This window comes from Mobula hypostoma, chromosome 6 (genome assembly GCF_963921235.1).
Source record: "Mobula hypostoma chromosome 6, sMobHyp1.1, whole genome shotgun sequence".
Classification (NCBI taxonomy): Eukaryota; Metazoa; Chordata; class Chondrichthyes; order Myliobatiformes; family Myliobatidae; genus Mobula; species Mobula hypostoma.
Genome location: NC_086102.1, coordinates 130,510,169 through 130,528,503, shown reverse-complemented (window position 1 = coordinate 130,528,503; position 18,335 = coordinate 130,510,169). Strand labels below are relative to the sequence as shown.

The following is an 18,335-nucleotide window of genomic DNA, read 5'->3' as shown; positions in this document are numbered from 1 at the left end:
ATGGATATGATTAAATATTCTCGTTTCAGCCTGATACAGCTAAAAGGCACAACTGCTTCCAAGGTCAGTACAGTCAACAAAGATGTCTTAATGCATTTAAACAAACCATCGCTGCTTAAAAGTGACGGAAACAACTCTGACTGGATGGAAGCACCCACGGAGGAAGCTTGGCTGTAGATCGGGGTTACAAGTATGTTTAAGGAAACGGGATTTTAACCTCCCAATACCGACTATCTTGCTGGCAAACGTGCAGTCTCTGGTGAATAAAATCAATGACCTCAGAGCTAGGGTGCTGAATCAGAGGAACATTAGGACCACGTGTGTCCTTTGCTTCACGAAATCCTGGTTAACCCCTTCCATACCAGGTGCAGCAATTTAGATCAGTGGGTTTACTATACACTGTCAGGATAGATCTATAGAGTCTCTCAAAAGCAGAAGTGAAGTATGCCTCATGATCAACTCTTCTTGGTGCACAAATGTATCAGTGCTGTCCTAATTCTGCTCACCAGACCTGGAACATCTAGCAGTCAAGTGCCGTCCTTTTTACCTACCACTGGAGTTCTCCAGGGTCATTTTATTAGCAGTATACATTCCACCTCAGGCCAATGTCAATCAGGCTTTAGATGATCTGAGCAATGGGATCAACATGCATGAAACAGCGCACCCTAATGCCTTCACCGTTGTTTTGGGAGATTTTAACCAGGCTAGTCTGAAAAAATTCACTAAGCAATTACCATCAACACAAATACCTATGTCAAGATGTTGTTCATCAATTATAGATCAGCATTTAATACCATCATTCCCACAATCCTGATTGAGAAGCTGCAGAACCTGGGCTGTACCTGTACCTCCCTCTGCAATTGGGTGCTGGACTTCCTAACCGGAAGACCACAATCTGTGCAGACTGGTGATAACATATCCTCCTCGTTGACGATCAACACTGGTGCACCTCAAGGGTGTGCGCTTAGCCCATTACTCTACTCTCTATATACACATGACTGTGTGGCTAGGCATAGTTCAAATACCATCTATAAATTTGCTGATGATACAATTATTGTTGGTAGAATCTCAGGTGGTGACGAGTGGGCGTACAGGAGTGAGATATGCCAACTAGTGGAGTGGTGTCACAGCAACAACCTGGCACTCAACGTAAGATGAAAGAGCTGATTGATGACTTCCGGAAGGGTAAGACAAAGGAACACATACCAATCCTCATAAAGGGATCGGAAGTGGAGAGATGAGCAGCTTCAAGTTCCTGGATATCAAGATCTCTGAGGATCTAACCTGGTCCCAAAATATCGATGTAGTTTTAAAGAAGGCAAGACAGTGACTATACTTTATTAGGAGTTTGAAGAGATTTGGCACGTCAACAACTACATTTAAAAACTCCTATAGATGTACCATGGAGAGCATTCTGACAGGCTGCATCACTGTCTGGTATAGGGAGGGGAGCGACTGCACAGGACCGAAAGCAGCTGCAGATGGTTGTAAATCTAGTCAACTCCATCTTGGGTACTAGCCTACAAAGTACCCAGGATATCTTCAAGGAGCGGTGTCTCAGAAAGGCAGCGTCCATTATTAAGGACCTCCAGCACCCAGGGCATGCCCTTTCCTCACTGTTACCATCAAGTAGGAGATACAGAAGCCTGAAGGCACACGCTCAGCGATTCAGGAACAGCTTCTTCCCCTCTGCCATCCGATTTCTGAATGGACATTGAACCCTTGGGCACTACCTCACTTTCTTAACATATAGTATTTCTGTTTTTAATCTATTCAATACAGTATACGTATACTATATAAAGTATACTGAATAAGATTTACTTATTTTTTTTTCTTCTATATTATGTATTGCATTGAACTGCTGCTGCTAAGTTAACAAATTTCACGGAACACGCCGGTGATAATAAACCTGATTCAGGTCTGATTGCCATATCTGGTGTGCTGAGAGTGAGTAAAACACAAAGCACAACAATTTCACATTTCACTTCAACACAGCAATCTTGCCCTCAGGTCCTTGATTTTGTTCTCCAGCAACTGCACATATGCTAACAAGATGCTGGGTACAATAGCATAGTGGTTAGCACTCATTCCTCTGAGTTTCAGCCTGGCTTGGATTCCCCCTTCCTGGCTCGCTTCCAGCCATGACAAGGAGCCTTCGTCCACTTAAAGTTGCAGTGCCAGCTTGCTTGATTGTTAAGTCTGTTTAGTCTTTCTGATCATGAAATCTGTAGTTCATTAAGTCAATTTAAAAGTACATTGGTTAAAGGGAAATTACTTGCTGCAGGTTGCAGTGGGAGTAATTCAAAAGAAGTATACTTAGAGGTATTGTAAGTAGCCCACAGAACATCGCCGTGGCTCACTGGCGCCATCTTGCACCAGAGTGGAAGGTTCATCTTCAATTGTGGTTTTCAAAATGGGTCATTAGAGCAGGAAAAAAACTGAACACCTGGTGAAACAAACTACACTGCTTTTGCAAAGTAAAGACAAAAACTCTATATAATAGTTCCATGCTATTGTATAATAAGTGGATGTGGTAATCAGGCAGATTTAAGTGGATGAGGAACAGCTTCATGATATTAACTGAATGGCAGGGGCTTAAAGGTCCTAATCCAACCTAATCCAACTTTTTGTTATATTATGTGCACCAAAATAAGAAGTCAATAGGTTACTCACAGAAATTCTAATTATTCTGTCCATTCAGAATTCTGCACGCAATCAATCAGCAGCTGAAGCTTTAAAAACATACCACGTACATGTATTGTCAAACTTCATTTTCAGACTTATGTACTTATTCCAATGTATTATCAAATTACATTGCACAAAGATTGGCAATCACTGTGAGCTATTTATTTATTGGAATGCAGTGTGGAATAGGTCCTTCTGGTACTTCGAGCCGTGCCGCCCTGGCCTAATCATGAGACAAATTACAACGACCTATTTACCTATCAACCACACATCTCTGGACTGTGGGAAGAAACTGGAGTACCTGGAGGAAACCCACGTGGTCACTGGGAGGACATACAAACTCTTTATAGACAGCAGTGGGAAATGAACCCAGGTCGCTGACACTGTAAGACATTGTGCTAACCACTACGCTACTGTACCACTCTTTTCTACTCATCATACCATAGCCACTTCATCAGTTAGGAAATAGTTTTTTCTCACAGCAGAGGTTGAATTCCATTTTTTCCAACATGTTCTATTTCATCTGGACAAGCTTGCTAAAATTGGCATCATTAACAAACAGATTTGTTAAATCAAGTATATATGAACATTCAATTATAAACCGCATATGATATGGAATTTCACTATGAACTATAACAAAATTTATAGAATAGATAAATCTGTCTATTAGCCGTACCAAACGGCAATATAGAAAACATATTTGTTTTCTATCCAGTGTACTAAAATTGTGTATAAGTAAAAAAAAATTGTTTTTATAGCACATCTGTTTCAGGATGTACCATGGTAATGTAAAGTCAGTTATACAGCAAGGAAAAAGGCCCTTCAGCCTAACTCATCCATACAGACCAAAGTGCCTACCTTAGCTAGTCCCATTTGCTCCATATCCCTCTAAACCTTTCCTTACCATGTATCTGTCTATTTTTAAAAAAAATTTAAACACTGTAATTGTACCTGTCTCTACTACTTCCTCTGGTGACCCATTCAATATATAGAACATAGAACAGTACAGCACAGTACAGGCCCTTCGGCCCACAATATTGTGCCGACCCTTAAACCCTGCCTCCCATATAACCCCCCACCTTAAATTCCTCCATATACCTGTCTAGTAGTCTCTTAAATTTCACTAGTGCACCTGCCTCCACCACTGACTCAGGCAGTGTATTCCACGCACCAACAACTCTCTGAGTTGTTACGTACCCTGTAACTGGGTTGCCAAACCAGCAGAAATGGATCACTCAGCTGGAGTCTGGATTACTAGAACTAAGAAAGTTTTATTAAAGAAACAAGCAACACAGTACTCTAATCAAAAGGATAATAAATGCAACAGTTCAGCAATGATAAACATACATGTACACAGAATTAAGATAACAGGATCAATCAAGCTCTATCGTTGTCTAGGGGTAAATGACCAGTTTCAAAGTGACGCAAAGTTCAGTTCAATTTAGTTCAATTCAGTTCGCAGTAATCGCTGCTGTGGCGATGGACAGTGGGGGGAAGGAGAGAGAGAGCAAAATGAATGAATATTCAAGGCTTCCAGACAGACCTTTGCTGTCAGCTTTCGGGCGAGTCCTTTGTGATGTCATCTGAGGTCACCGACCGTGACCCCTCCATTTCCAGATACGATCGTTTCCCTGCGGTGAACCCGGCACCCAGGCAAGGGTGGAGACACACCAGGTTCCCGCCGATCGTGCCTTTCCACCCTGAGTGTCTATGGCTTGTCCCACGACTAGCCGTCCAAAACTTCCCACCGACTTCCAGGGTCTCGTTACCTCGGGGTGTCGTGTGTGACCTGCCTTAGTAAACCTGTCCCTTTTTATCCCCCTGCTGGGGTATCGCCTGTCCATCACTTCAAACAGTTCAGGGTTCAAAGGGGGAGCCGATCTTGACAGCTCTCCTTCCCCTTCATTAACATCTCCAAATACTGCTCCATTGTTTTCCTTATCTCTCTCTCTCCTGAAGACAGGTGGCAGACCAACTGCTGATCCCACTGGTGCCAGCACAGGACAGCTACATCTTAATCTATGTGTATTCTTGTCACACTTCCCCCCCTTCAAGGATTTTTACCGGGGGTAAAAATTACAAACATGAATACATTATTTGATACACACAAATATACATCTTTATCAGCTATTTGGCTAATACAGCGAGTTTGAAGTTGTCAACACCTGACAGACAGTCAGCCATCACATTTTCTGTTCCTTTTATATGTGTTATTAATAATCCCTTAGACCAGGCTCCAACTTAGCAAACTTCATAGTGGCCAAAAACACTGATGAATTGCGATCAATGTAACCTCTCATTTGGTTTCGTCCCGGACCACAATAACAAGGGTCGTCCCATTCCGACTTAGCTCTCGCAAGGGCTTAGCAGGAGGGGGAGGGGTAGTAACCGCAGAGTTATTGCAAAACTTCCTACAGTACCCCACCATCTCCAAGAGCCTTCTGAGGGCCCTCTTGTCTGTCGGGGTTGGGATGTCAGAGATAGCCCGCACTTTAGCTTACATCGCTGCCAGCTGCCCCTGTGTCACCACAATTCCCAGGTAAGTAACCTTCGTGTGGCCGAACTCATTTTTTCCAAGGTTCACTATCAAGCTGGCTTCAGACAGCCGTATTACATTGCCAATACACACCTCTGTGTTCGTCAGCCCTTTCGTCACTGAATTACTCATTCTATAAGGGTATTGCTCGCTAGGCTGGCCTAGGATGACAACCACCACCCAACGTCCCAGTTCTTTGCATCGCCTCGAGACAATCAAACACACGTGTGCGAGTCGTTTAATTACTTCTCCTAAAGAGTCGCTTTGTTCGGGGTTTAAGGGAGAGACCTTATCAGCAGAGCTGGCCAAAACAATAGCCTTCTCCCATCTGGTCGATACCATACTCATCTTTTCAAAATGGTTTTTTTCTCTTATCGGGGGACCCTAGCTTCATTGATTTCCGCGCTAACACCGACTAGGTTTATTAGCATATCAAAAGCCTGTGACCGTCTCAGTTCGCGTTGGCCATAATCAATAACATCCTTCCTCCTGGGCAGCCGATAAACTTCTTTCATGATTCCACCAACTGTTTCCTCCAGCACCGCAAAATGTCCACCGGGGGGTACCTTGGGGGCCAGGTTAAAAATCTCATCCCCATAACTCTTTTGCACCACCCCCCAATCCTCATCTGCGGGTACTGTACTTGGTTTCCCTTTCTTCCTTAGCACTTCCTCCTCCACACCATAGCCTACTAGTTCCCTTAGTAATTCTGTGTCAGAGAGAGCTGTCTCTGCCAAAACCATCAGCCCCTCGTCTCGCTCCTGCGCCTGCACAAATTCCTTCCTGGTTAATGCTAAGTCTGTCTCAGCTCCCTCACTACCTCTTGTTTCACTACACTCCTTCTTTTCATTTTCTACCCCCTTCTCATACAAGGCTGGCAGAAACGTCTCAGCTAAATTTACTACCGCAGTCCCGTGATGAACCTGTGAGTCCATGGGCGGGGCCTCAATGCTGGCAGGCTGACCTGTCAATCTCACTGCTTCGAACACGATTCCCCCGGCGAGGTCATTACCGAGCAAGACTTCCACGCCTTTCATTGGTAATTCGGACCTCACCCCGATCGTGACTAGTCCAGAGACCAGGTTGCTTTGTAAGAGTATCTGGTGCAAAGGGACGGCTTCCGTCCCTTCCCCAATACCTTTGACCTTGACCTCCCCAGTCTGGGTCTCTGAGCTAAACTCTAATACACTCTTCAGTATTAGTGAGTGACGCGCTCCCGTGTCTCTCCAGATCCGCACTGGAACTGGTTTTAACCCCTCCTTCACTGACACCAATCCGGCCGAGATAAACTTCTCGCGCCCTTCCTGAACTTTGGCAGACCTGTCCCGTCCTAGCGGTTCGTTTACCAGCTCGATACAGCCAGTCAAAATCACCGTTTTTCCTTTTCCGTCTCCTTCTTTGGGGCAAAGCACCTGGACGCAAAGTGTCCGACTTTCCCGCAATTATAACAGGCGACCCCAGGAGACTTCCTACCAGACTGCTCCCGGTCTACCTTATCCTTCTCACTAGTCCCCGGCTTACTTTCTGACTTTTCTGGCGGACTCTCCCCGCCGTCCTGACTACCCTTCTGGTAGCCTTTCCTCGGGGCAAACTTCATTTTATGCGTCAACGCATACTCATCCGCTAACTTAGCAGTTGCGGCTAACGTGGCTGCCTCTTTCTCACCTAGGTAGGGTCTCATACCCTCAGGGACACAACCTTTAAACTGCTCAATCAGGATCAGCTGTAGCAGTCTGTCATAATCCCCCTCTACCCCCTTCGAGGCACACCAACGCTCACAATATGTCTGCATCTCATGGGCAAACTCTAAATACGTGCAGTCCCACTGCTTCCTCGCATTCCGGAACCTCTGCCGGTATGCCTCCGGGACCAACTCATAAATCCTGAGGATGGCCTCTTTCACCACCTCATACCTCTGGGCATCTTCCGCGGACAAAGCTGAGTAAGCTTGTTGGGCTTTCCCTTTCAGTACACTCTGAAGCAAAACAGCCCACTTATCCCTCGGCCAGTCCTGACTTGTAGCAACTTTTTCGAAATGGAGAAAGTACCGATCCACGTCGGTATCGTCAAATGGGGGAACCAGCCTAACCTCCTGAGTCGCCCGGAACCCTCCACCTTGGTTCGGCACGGGTCCCTGCTCTGTCCTTATCTTTAACTTCTCCAGCTCGAATTCCCTTTCCCTCTTTTTCTTCTCTCGCTCCAGCTGTCTCTCTCTCTCTCTCCTGCCTTTCTAACTCTCTCTCTTTCTCCCGCCTTTCTAACTCTCTCTCTCTCTCCCGCCTTTCTAACTGCTTCTCTTCGTGTTCTAACTGCCGTACCCGGAACTCGTGCTTGAGTCTCAGTTTTTCAAGCTGCACCTGTACCACGTCTCCAGCAGGTTTTTCAATAGACACAACCTCCAACTCGCCTTGGGGAAACACACCTTTAGATACATAATGCTCTACGATAGCTCTGTTGTATCTCCTGTCTCCTCATTGTCGACTTCCCCTTAGCAAGATTCAACCGTTTGGCCACAGCTACCAATTCCGTTTTCTTGGCATCCTCTAATGCCTCCAAGGTCGGTGCCTTTATAATTTCCTCAGCCTCCATTTCTGCTGTTTGTCTTTTCTTTCTTTCGGGAATTTTGACCTAATCAATTTACTCCGTCCCAAATTTAGCGTTCAAAATCGCGGACGAGAACCCCACTTATGTTACGTATCCCGTAACTGGGTTGCCAAACCAGCAGAAATGGATCACTCAGTTGGAGTCTGGATTACTAGAATTAAGAAAGTTTTATTAAAGAAACAAGCAACACAGTACTCTAATCAAAAGGATAATAAATGCAACAGTTCAGCAATGATAAACATACATGTACACAGAATTAAGATAACAGGATCAATCAAGCTCTATCGTTGTCTAGGGGTAAATGACCAGTTTCAAAGTGACGCAAAGTTCAGTTCAATTTAGTTCAATTCAGTTCGTAGTAATCGCTGCCGTGGCGATGGACAGTGGGGGGGGGGGAGGAGAGAGAGAGAGAGAGCAAAACGAATGAATATTCAAGGCTTCCACACAGACCTTCGCAGTCAGCTTTCGGGCGAGTCCTTTGTGATGTCATCTGAGGTCACCGACCGTGACCCCTCCGTTTCCAGATACGATCGTTTCCCTGCGGTGAACCCGGCACCCAGGCAAGGGTGGATACACACCAGGTTCCCGCCGATCATGCCTTTCCACCCTGAGCGTCTATGGCCTGATCCCCTGACCAGCCATCCAAAACTTCCCACCGACTTGTGAGAGGCGCACCGCTTCCAGGGTCTCGTTACCTCAGGGTGTCGTGTGTGCTGCCTTAGCGAACCTGTCCCTTTTTATCCCCCTGCTGGGGTATCGCCTGTCCATCACTTCAAACAGTTCAGGGTTCAAAGGGGGAGCCAATCTTGACAGCTCTCCTTCCCTTTCATTAACATCTCCAAATGCTGCTCCATTGTTTTCCTTATCTGTCTCTCTCTCCTGAAGACAGGTGGCAGACCAACTACTGATCCCACTGGTGCCAGCACAGGACAGCTACATCTTAATCTATGTGTATTCTTGTCACAGAGTAAAAAATCTTCCTCTAATATCCTCCTTGAACTTCCCACCCCTTACCTTAAAGCCATGTCCTCTTATATTGAGCAGTGGTGCCCTGGGGAAGAGGCGCTGGCTGTCCACTCTATCTATTCCTCTTAATATCTTGTATACCTCTATCATGTCTCCGTTCATCCTCGTTCTCTCCAGAGAGTAAAGCCCTAGCTCCCTTAATCTCTGATCATAATGCATACCTCTAAACCAGGCAGCATCCTGGTGAATCTCCTCTGTACCCTTTCCAATGCTTCCACATCCTTCCCATAGTGAGGCGACCAGAACTGGACACAGTACTCCAAGTGTGGCCTAACCAGAGTTTTAGAGAGCTGCATCATTACCCCGCGACTCTTAAACTCTATCCCTCGACTTATGAAAGCTAACACTCCATAAGCTTTCTTAACTAACCTACCTACCTGTGAGGCAACTTTCAGGAATCTATGGACATGTACCCCCAGATCCCTCTGTTCCTCCACACTTCAAAGTATCCTGCCATTTACTTTGTACTCTGCCTTGGAGTTTGTCCTTCCAAAGTGTACCACCTCACACTTCTCCGGGTTGAACTCCATCTGCCACTTCTCAGCCCACTTCTGCATCCTATCAATGTCTCTCTGCAATCTTCGACAATCCTCTACACTATCCACACCACCACCAACCTTTGTGTCATCTGCAAACTTGCCAACCCACCCTTCTACCCCCACATCCAGGTCGTTAATAAAAATCACGAAAAGTAGAGGCCTAAGAACCAATCCTTGTGGGACACCTCTAGTCACAATCCTCCAATCCGAAAGTACTCCCTCCACCACGACCCTCTGCTTTCTGCAGGCAAGCCAATCCTGAATCCTCCTGGCCAAACTTCCCTGGATCCCATGCTTTCTGACTTTCTGAATAAGCCTACCGTGTGGAACCTTGTCAAATGCCTTACTAAAATCCATGTAGATCACATCCACTGCACTACCCTCATCTATATGCCTGGTCACCTCCTCAAAGAACTCTATCAGGCTTGTTAAGACACGATCTGCCCTTCACAAAGCCATGCTGACTGTCCCTGATCAGACCATGATTCTCTAAATGCCCATAGATCCTATCTTTGAGAATCTTTTCCAACAGCTTTCCCACCACAGATGTAAGGCTCACTGGTCTATAGTTACCCGGACTATCCCTACTACCTTTTTTGAACAAGGGGACAACATTCGCCTCCCTCCAATCCTCCAGTACCATTCCCGTGGACAACGAGGACATAAAGATCCTAGCCAGAGAATCAGCAATCTCTTCCCTCACCTCATGGAGCAGCCTGGGGAGTATTCCATCAGGCCCTGGGGACTTATCCATCCTAATGTATTTTAACAACTCCAACACCTCCTCTCCCTTAATACCAACATGCTCCAGAACATCAACAACACTCATATTGTCCTCACTGTCTTCAAGTTCCCTCTCCTTGGTGAATACCGAAGAGAAGTATTCATTGAGGATCTCGCTCACTTCCACAGCTTCCAGGCACATCTTCCTATCTTTATCTCTAATCGGTCCTATCTTCAGTCCTGTCATCCTTTTGTTCTTCACATAATTGAAGAATACCTTAGGGTTTTCCTTTACCCTACTCACCAAGGCCTTCTCATGCCCCCTTCTTGCTCTCCTCAACTTCTTCTTAAGCTCCTTTCTATATTCCTCAATGGACCCATCTGATCCTTGCTTCCTAATCCTCATGTATGCTGCCTTCTTCCACCTGACTAGATTCTCCACCTCACTTGTCACCCATGGTTCCTTCGCCCTACCATTCTTTATCTTCCTCACCGGGACAAATTTATCCCTAACATTCTGCAAGAGATCCCTAAACATCGACCACATGTCCTTAGTACATTTCCCTGCAAAAACATCATCCCAATTCACACCCGCAAGTTCTAGCCTTATAGCCTCATAATTTGCCCTTCCCCAATTAAAAATTTTCCTGTCCTCTCTGATTCTATCCTTTTCCATGATAATGTTAAAGGCCAGGGTGCGGTGGTCACTGTCCCCCAGATGCTCACCCACTGAGAGATCTGTGACCTGACCTGGTTCATTATTTAATACTAGATCTAGTATGGCATTCCCCCTAGTCGGCCTGTCAACATACTGTGACAGGCATCCGCCCTGGATACACTTAACAAATTCTGCCCCGTCTAAACCATTGGAACTAATCAGCTGCCAATCAATATTAGGGAAGTTAAAGTCACCCATGATAACAGCCCTGTTATTTTTGCACCTTTCCAAAATCTGCCTCCCAATCTGCTCCTCGTTATCTCTGCTGCTACCAGGGGGCCTATAGAATACTCCCAATAGAGTAACTGCTCCCTTCCTGTTCCTGACTTCCACCCATACTGATTCAAAAGAGGATCCTGCTACATTACGGTGTATTGGAAGAATAGGCAGGTAGGCAGAGGGGGAGGCGTGGCTTTATTGGTAAGAAATGATATTAAATCATTAGAAAGAGATGACATAGGTGACATAGGATCGGAAGGTGCAGAATCTTTATGGGTTGAGCTAAGAAATCGCAAGGGTAAAAGGACCCTGACGACAGGCCTCCTATCAGCTGCCGTGATGTGGACTACAAATTACAACAGGAAATAGAAAAGGCTTGTCAGAAGGGCAGTGTTATGATAATTGTGGGGGATCCACATGCGAGGGGATTGGGAAAATCAGGTCAGCACTGGATCTCAAGAGAGAGAATTTGTAGAATGTCTAGGAGATGGTTTTTTAGAACAGCTTCTTGTTGAGCCCACTAGGGGGTCGGCTGTACTGGATTGGGTATTGTGTAATGAATCGGAGGTGATTAAGAAAGACTGAGGTGAAGGAACCTTTAGGAGGTAGTGATCATAACATGATTGAGTTCACTGTGAAATTTGAGAATGAGAAGCCGAAATTCAATGTGTTGGTATTTCAGTAAAGGAAATTACAGTGGCATGAGAGAGGAACCGGCCAAAGTTGACAGGAAAGCGACACTAGCGGGAAGGACGGCAGAGCAGCAGTGGCTAGAGTTTATGCGAGAAGTGAGGAAGGTGCAAAACAGATATATTCCAAAAAAGAAATTTTCAAGTGGAAAAAGGATGCAACCGTGGCTGACAAGAGAAGTCAAAGCCAAAGTTAAAGCAGAAGGCATACAAGGAAGCAAAAATTAGTGGGAACACAGAGGATTGGGAAGTTTTTAAAAGCTTACAAAAGGAAATTAAGAAGGTCATTAAGAGGGAAAAGATAAACTATGAAAGGAAGCTAGCAAATAATATCAAAGAGAATACTAAAAGCTTTTTCAAGTATATAAAGAGTAAAAGACAGGTGAGAGTAGATATAGGACTGATAGAAAATGATGCTGGAGACATTGTAATGGGAGATAAGGAGATGGCTGAGGAACTGAACAAGTATTTTGCATCAGTCTTCACTGAGGAAGACATCAGCAGTATACCGGACACTCAAGGTTGGCAGGGAAGAGAAGTGTGCGCAGTCACAATTACGACAGAGAAAGTACTCAGGAAGCTGAATGGTCTAAGGGTAGATAAATCTCCCGGACCAGATGGAATGCACCCTCGTGTTCTGAAGGAAGTAGCTGTGGAGATTACGGAGGCATTAGCAATGATCTTTCAAAAGTCGATGGATTCTGGCATGGTTCCAGAGGACTGGAAGATTGCAAACGTCACTCCGCTATTTAAGAAGGAGACAAGGAAGCAAAAAGGAAATTATAGACCTGTTAGCTTGACATCGGTGGTTGGGAAGTTGTGGCATCGATTGTCAAGAATGAGGTTACGGAGTACCTGGAGGCAGAAGACAAGATAGGCAGAACTCAGCATGGTTTCCTTAAAGGAAAATCCTGCCTGACAAACCTATTGCACTATTTTGAGGAAATTACAAGTAGGCTAGGCAAGGGAGATGCAGTGGATGTTGTATATTTGGATTTTCAGAAGGCCTTTGACAAGGTGCCACACATGAGGCTGTCAAACAAGATAAGGGCCCATGGAATTAAGGGAAAGTTACATACATGGACAGAGCATTGGATGATTGGCAGGAAACAGAGTGGGAAATAAAGGGATCCTATTCTGGTTGGCTGCCAGTTACCAGTGGTGTTCCACAGGGGTCCGTGTTGGGGCCACTTCTTTTTAAGTTGTACATCAACGATTTGGATTATGGAATAGATGGCTTTGTGGCTAAGTTTGCTGATGATACAAAGATAGGTGGAGGGGCCAGTAGTGCTGAGGAAACAGAGAGTCTGCAGAGAGACTTGGATAGATTGGGAGAATGGGCAAAGAACTGGCAAATGAAATACAATGTTGGAAAGTGTATGGTTATGCACTTTGGCAGAAGAAATAAACCGGCAGACTATTATTTAAATTGGGAGAGAATTCAAAGTTCTAAGATACAATGGGACTTGGGAGTCCTCGTACAGGATACCCTTAAGGTCAACCTCCAGGTTGAGTCGGTGGTGAAGAAGAAGAATGCAATGTTGGCATTCAATTCTAGAGGAGTATAGGAGCAGGGATGTGATGTTGAGGCTCTATAAGGCACTGGTAAGACCTCACTTGGAGTACTGTGGGCAGCTTTGGTCTCCTTATTGAAGGAAGGATGTGCTGACGTTGGAGAGGATTCAGAGAAGATTCACTAGAGTGATTCTGGGAATGAGAGGGTTAACCTATGAGAGGGTTAACCTACGTTTGTCCGCTCTTGACTGTACTCCTTGGAGTTTAGAAGAATGAGAGGGGACCTCATAGAAACATTTCAAATGTTGAAAGGCATGGACAGAGTGGATGTGGCAAAATTGCTTCCCATGGTGGGGAGTCTAGTACGAGAGGGCATGACTTAAGGATTGATGGGCGCCCTTTCAGAACAGAGATGCGAAGAAATTCTTTAAGCCAGAGGGTGGTGAATCTGTGGAATTTGTTGCCACGGGCGGCAGTGGAGGCCAAGTCATTGGTTGTACTTAAGGCATAGATTGATAGGTATCTGAGTAGCCAGGGCATCAAAGGTTATGGTGAGAAGGCGGGGGAGTGGGTCTAAATGGGAGAATGGATCAGCTCATGATAAAATGGCAGAGCAGACTGGATGGGCCAAATGGCCAATTTCTCCTTTGTCTTATGGTCATTACCCACCCTTTCTGTAACTGTAATAGTATTCCTGACCAGTAATGCCACCCCTCCTCCCCTTCCCCCACCCCCATCCCTTTTAAAGCACTGAAAACCAGGAATATTGAGAATCCATTCCTGCCCTGGTGCCAGCCAAGTCTCTGTAATGGCCACTGCATCATAATTCCATGTATGTATCCAAGCTCTCAGTTCATCACCTTTGTTCCTGATGCTTCTTGCATTGAAGTACACGCACTTTAGCCCTTCTACCTTACTGTCTTTACACCCTTTATTCTGTTTCTCTTTCCTCAAAGCCTCTTTATATGTTAGATCTGGCTTTATTCCATGCACTATACTTGCAGTTCTCGCATGACCTCTATCCTCCTCCACCTCACTTTCTGCTCTAACACTCTGGTTCCCCTCCCTCTACAAATCTAGTTTATACCCCCCAGAGCAACACTAGCAAACCTTCCCGCAAGAATGTTTGTCCCCCTCCAGTTCAGGTGCAACCCGTCTCTTTGGAACAGGTCCTACCTTCCCTGGAACAAGGCCCAATTGTCCAGAAACATGTAGCCCTCCCTCCTGCACCAACTCCTTAGCCATGTATTTAGCTGCATTATCTTCCTATTTCTAGACTCACTAGCACATGGCACAGGTAGCAATCCTGAGGTTGCAACTCTGGAGGTCCTGTCCTTCAACTTTGCACCTAACTCCCTAAATTCTCTTTGCAGGACCTCCTCCTTCTTCCTATCCATGTCATTGGTCCCTACATGGATCACGACATCTGGCTGCTCACCCTCCCTCTTGAGAATACTGAGAACTCGATCCGAGATATTGCGGACCCTGGCACTAGGGAGGCAACAGACCATCCGGGATTCTCGATCTCTTCCACAGAACCTCCTGTCTGTCCCCCTAACTATTGAATCCCCTATCACTACTACTCTCCTGTTTTCCCTCCTTCCCTTCTGAGCTGAGTCTATCATGTTTGGAAATATCTATCATGTTCGGAAAAACTTGTTCCTCAGGTTGCCTAATTTTTCCCCTCTTAGCTTAAGCACATTCTTTTATGATAAGTTCATATACTGTAAACAAACATGCAATAATAGCCAAATATCCTGATTTAGTGATGTTAATTGAGGAGTGATTAACATTAGATTTAATTGACTTCACTTAAAAATGCAGATCAATGGTTATGATTTTCTTTGAAGTTTTATTTAAGAAAACCATATGTCTAATTTGTAACCACTGTTGAATGTGGGCACAATTTCAAGTCTTTTAGTTAAATACAGCAGCTTAATCTTGTCCCATGGCTTCTACAGCTATTAAATCATTTCTGTGAAACAGACAATTATAAGGGGCGTACACAATTAAAATCAATCTCTTCAAAAGCTCATGCCAGGGGTCCCACTCAAGGTCAAGAATGGGCTGTGAATGATAGCTGCAGGCAACAGTAACATCTTAAGAAACAATAAGCAGTGCACTAACTTCCAGCACAAAATATCAGGGGTAGCCTCATGTATTTTTTTCTCTCCTCAAATAGTTTCACTATTAAAAAGACAAAAACAATTAAACACAAATTTCAGCTGCACAGACTGCATCTGTGAAGAGGTCAAAGATCTCTCATCAGAGTGCGAAATGTTAGAGATAACTTTTAAGTAACAGAGGAAATGGAGAGGCCTGAAAAGAATAAAATTGGAGGCTCCTCATTGCAGTAATAGAGAATGGACAATAGAGAAGGAATACTAAGTGATGATGGAGCAGGCTGAAACAGAAATAGCAAACACCAATAAATAACAAAAATGGAGTAAAAAGCTGAATACAAATTGCATCAGAGACTACAAGGACAAAATGGACACTGAATAACCATACTAATTAAAGTTACTGAATATACTTTTGAGTCATGATAACTATAATATGCCTAACCAGAGAATGCTTCTTATGCTTACAGTGAGTTTCATTGGAACGTCTTCTTACACAGTTCCTCAAGATTACTGTCAGACATCCACTCCAGTTCAGAGTGTTCGATGCATGGACTGAATAAGTGGGGTAATAATTGCACACAACCATCACTTTGACTAGGTTCAATGGCAAAGCGGACTAAAATGATTTAAGACCAAGCTGTTATTCGCACATACAGATGCACAAACCTTCTTTTTGGCTCCTACTACAGGAATGCGTTTTGAAGCTGTAATTTTTCATCAATCTGCCATTAAACGAAAGATACTTAGTATTGTATCTGTTCATTTACAGAAATTGCAATTCCAACACCAGTTATTTTTAAGTTAAAATCAATGTTCTTTTTAACAAGCACAATATTAAATATACATATTTTAGTGAGGCATTGTCCCAGTCGCTAAGTACCAACCTTGCTCATTATTATTGTTATTTGCTGTCTAAATAAGTAAGTACAAATCAAAGATTAATTCAGTTACACATGATTGGAATGACTAAATCATTTGAGTAAACTGACAACTTTTAGCAGCAGAAGCCCCAATTAGTTGGTTGAGAGAAAAAAAATAGTTTAGTGTAGCTCTATCGTTTAAATAATTTAACCTAGGCACTTCAGAATCAGAATCAGATTTAAATATCACCAATATATATATGTTCTTGGTGATGGAGGTCCTTAATGATGGATGCCGCCTTTTTGACGCATAGTTCCTTGAAGTTCCTCTCTCACGGTGGTGTCTGAAAAGAGGATGCTGTCTAAATTGCATGCCATCTTGGTCAATGTCTCCCATCCACTACATAATGTACTCGGTGGGCACAGGAGTACATTCAGCCAGAGACTCATTCCTCCAAGATGTAGCACAGAGCGTCATAGGAAGTCATTCCTGCCTGTGGCCATCAAACTTTACAACTCCTCCCTTGGAGGGTCAGACACCCTGAGCCGATAGGCTGGCCCTGGACTTATTTCATAATTTACTGGCATAATTTACATACTACTATTTAAGTATTCATGGTTCTATTACTATTTATTATTTATGGTGCAACTGTAATGAAAACCAATTTCCCCCTGGGATCAATAAAGTATGACTATGACTATATCCAGGATGCTGGGGAGGTTACTGCCCATGACGTAGCTGACTGAGTTTACAACCTTCTGCAGCTTACGCTCTTCACAGTACATCTGCAAAAATCTGCAAGTGTCTTTGGTGACGTACCAAATCTCCTCAAACTCCTAATGAAATATAGCCACTGTTGTGCCTTCTTTGTAGCTGCATTATATTATTTGGTCCAGGAAAGATCCTCAGAGATGTTGTCACCCAGAAACTTGAGATTGCTCACTCTTTCCTCTTCTGATTCCCTCTATGAAGAGTGGTGTGTGTTCGCTCATCTTACCCCTCCTGAAGTTCATAATTAATTCTTTGCTCTTACTGACATTGAGTGCAAGGTTGTTGCTACAACACCACTCAACCAGATGATCCCTCTCGCTCTCGTGCACCTTCTTGGCACCATCTAAAATTCTGCCAACAATCGTCGTGTCGTCAGCAAATTTATAAATGGCATTTGAGTTGTGCCTAGCCATGAAGTATTGTCAAACTTCATTTTAGAAGTTTGATTTCATACTTATATACTTCTTCCAATTTATTAATAAATTACATTGCACAAAGATTGGCAATCACTGTTCCTCAGGTCCTCTAATTTTTCCCCTCTCAGCTTAAGCACATTCTTTTATGATAAGTTCATATAAACAAATATGTGATAATGGCTAAATACATGCACTAAATTGACTTATTACATTTGTTATATATGTGCCACTGAACAGACCACACTTTTGTACCAAACAATAATAATACATCAATAATCACCTAGCTGCATGTGTACGAATAAAGGTAGTAAATGTCCAGATAAATGAATTAATTGAGTAGTAAATTCAGGATCAATTTAATCAGTTTATGAGAAGATTGTGTGATTGGAGAGATCAATTTAGACCTGTGGTCAACAATGGTTTTGTACTGCTGGTTGCTAAGCCTATTAGTTCCTGAAAGACATGAGTTTCACATTGTTCATGCATACTTTTCAAGATATTGCTTAAACCACCAACGGACATTCACAAAAATTGGTCATACTATAAACTTATAACCTTACATGATTAAGGCCTCCCATTCAAAAAAGTTCTCCTCACTGATTGGACCTGTGAACAGCAAAATAATAGAGAAAATTAAGATTAAACCCAATTGAAGTATACAAAATGCTTACAAGATTTCTTAAGTGTACCTACACAGCTTAGATCTGTGCCAGGTACATTGAGATGCAGTTCCTTAGAGACCGTGTTAGGGAACTGGAGCTGCAGCTCGATGACCTTTGGCTTGTTAGGGAAAGTGAAGCAGAGACAGACAGGAGCTACAGTGAGGTAGTTACCTCAAGGCTAAAGGAGACCGATAAATGGATGACTATCATATGAGGGAAAGGAGAATGTCAGATAGTGGAGAGTACCC

The 18,335-nt window shown here is 44.0% G+C and overlaps 1 protein-coding gene across 3 annotated transcripts in view; it reads right to left on the bottom strand.

Annotated features, from left to right (window-relative positions):
• The window catches only part of ube2g2 (ubiquitin-conjugating enzyme E2G 2 (UBC7 homolog, yeast)), a 70,682-nt gene that overhangs the window by 28,772 nt on the left and 23,575 nt on the right, over positions 1 to 18,335 (bottom strand). The window contains exons 3-5 of one of the 3 annotated variants that reach the window (XM_063051707.1): positions 17,986 to 18,031; positions 16,044 to 16,099; positions 1,198 to 12,594 (exon numbers count right to left, since the gene is read on the bottom strand). In XM_063051707.1, the coding sequence (XP_062907777.1) occupies positions 9,797 to 11,029 (1,233 nt within the window). In that variant the 5' untranslated portion in view covers positions 11,030 to 12,594; positions 16,044 to 16,099; positions 17,986 to 18,031 and the 3' untranslated portion in view covers positions 1,198 to 9,796. Of the gene's footprint in view, positions 1 to 1,197; positions 12,595 to 16,043; positions 16,100 to 17,985; positions 18,032 to 18,335 lie in introns of those variants that run through there. The other 2 variants (XM_063051710.1, XM_063051709.1) reach the window with 2 other exon arrangements.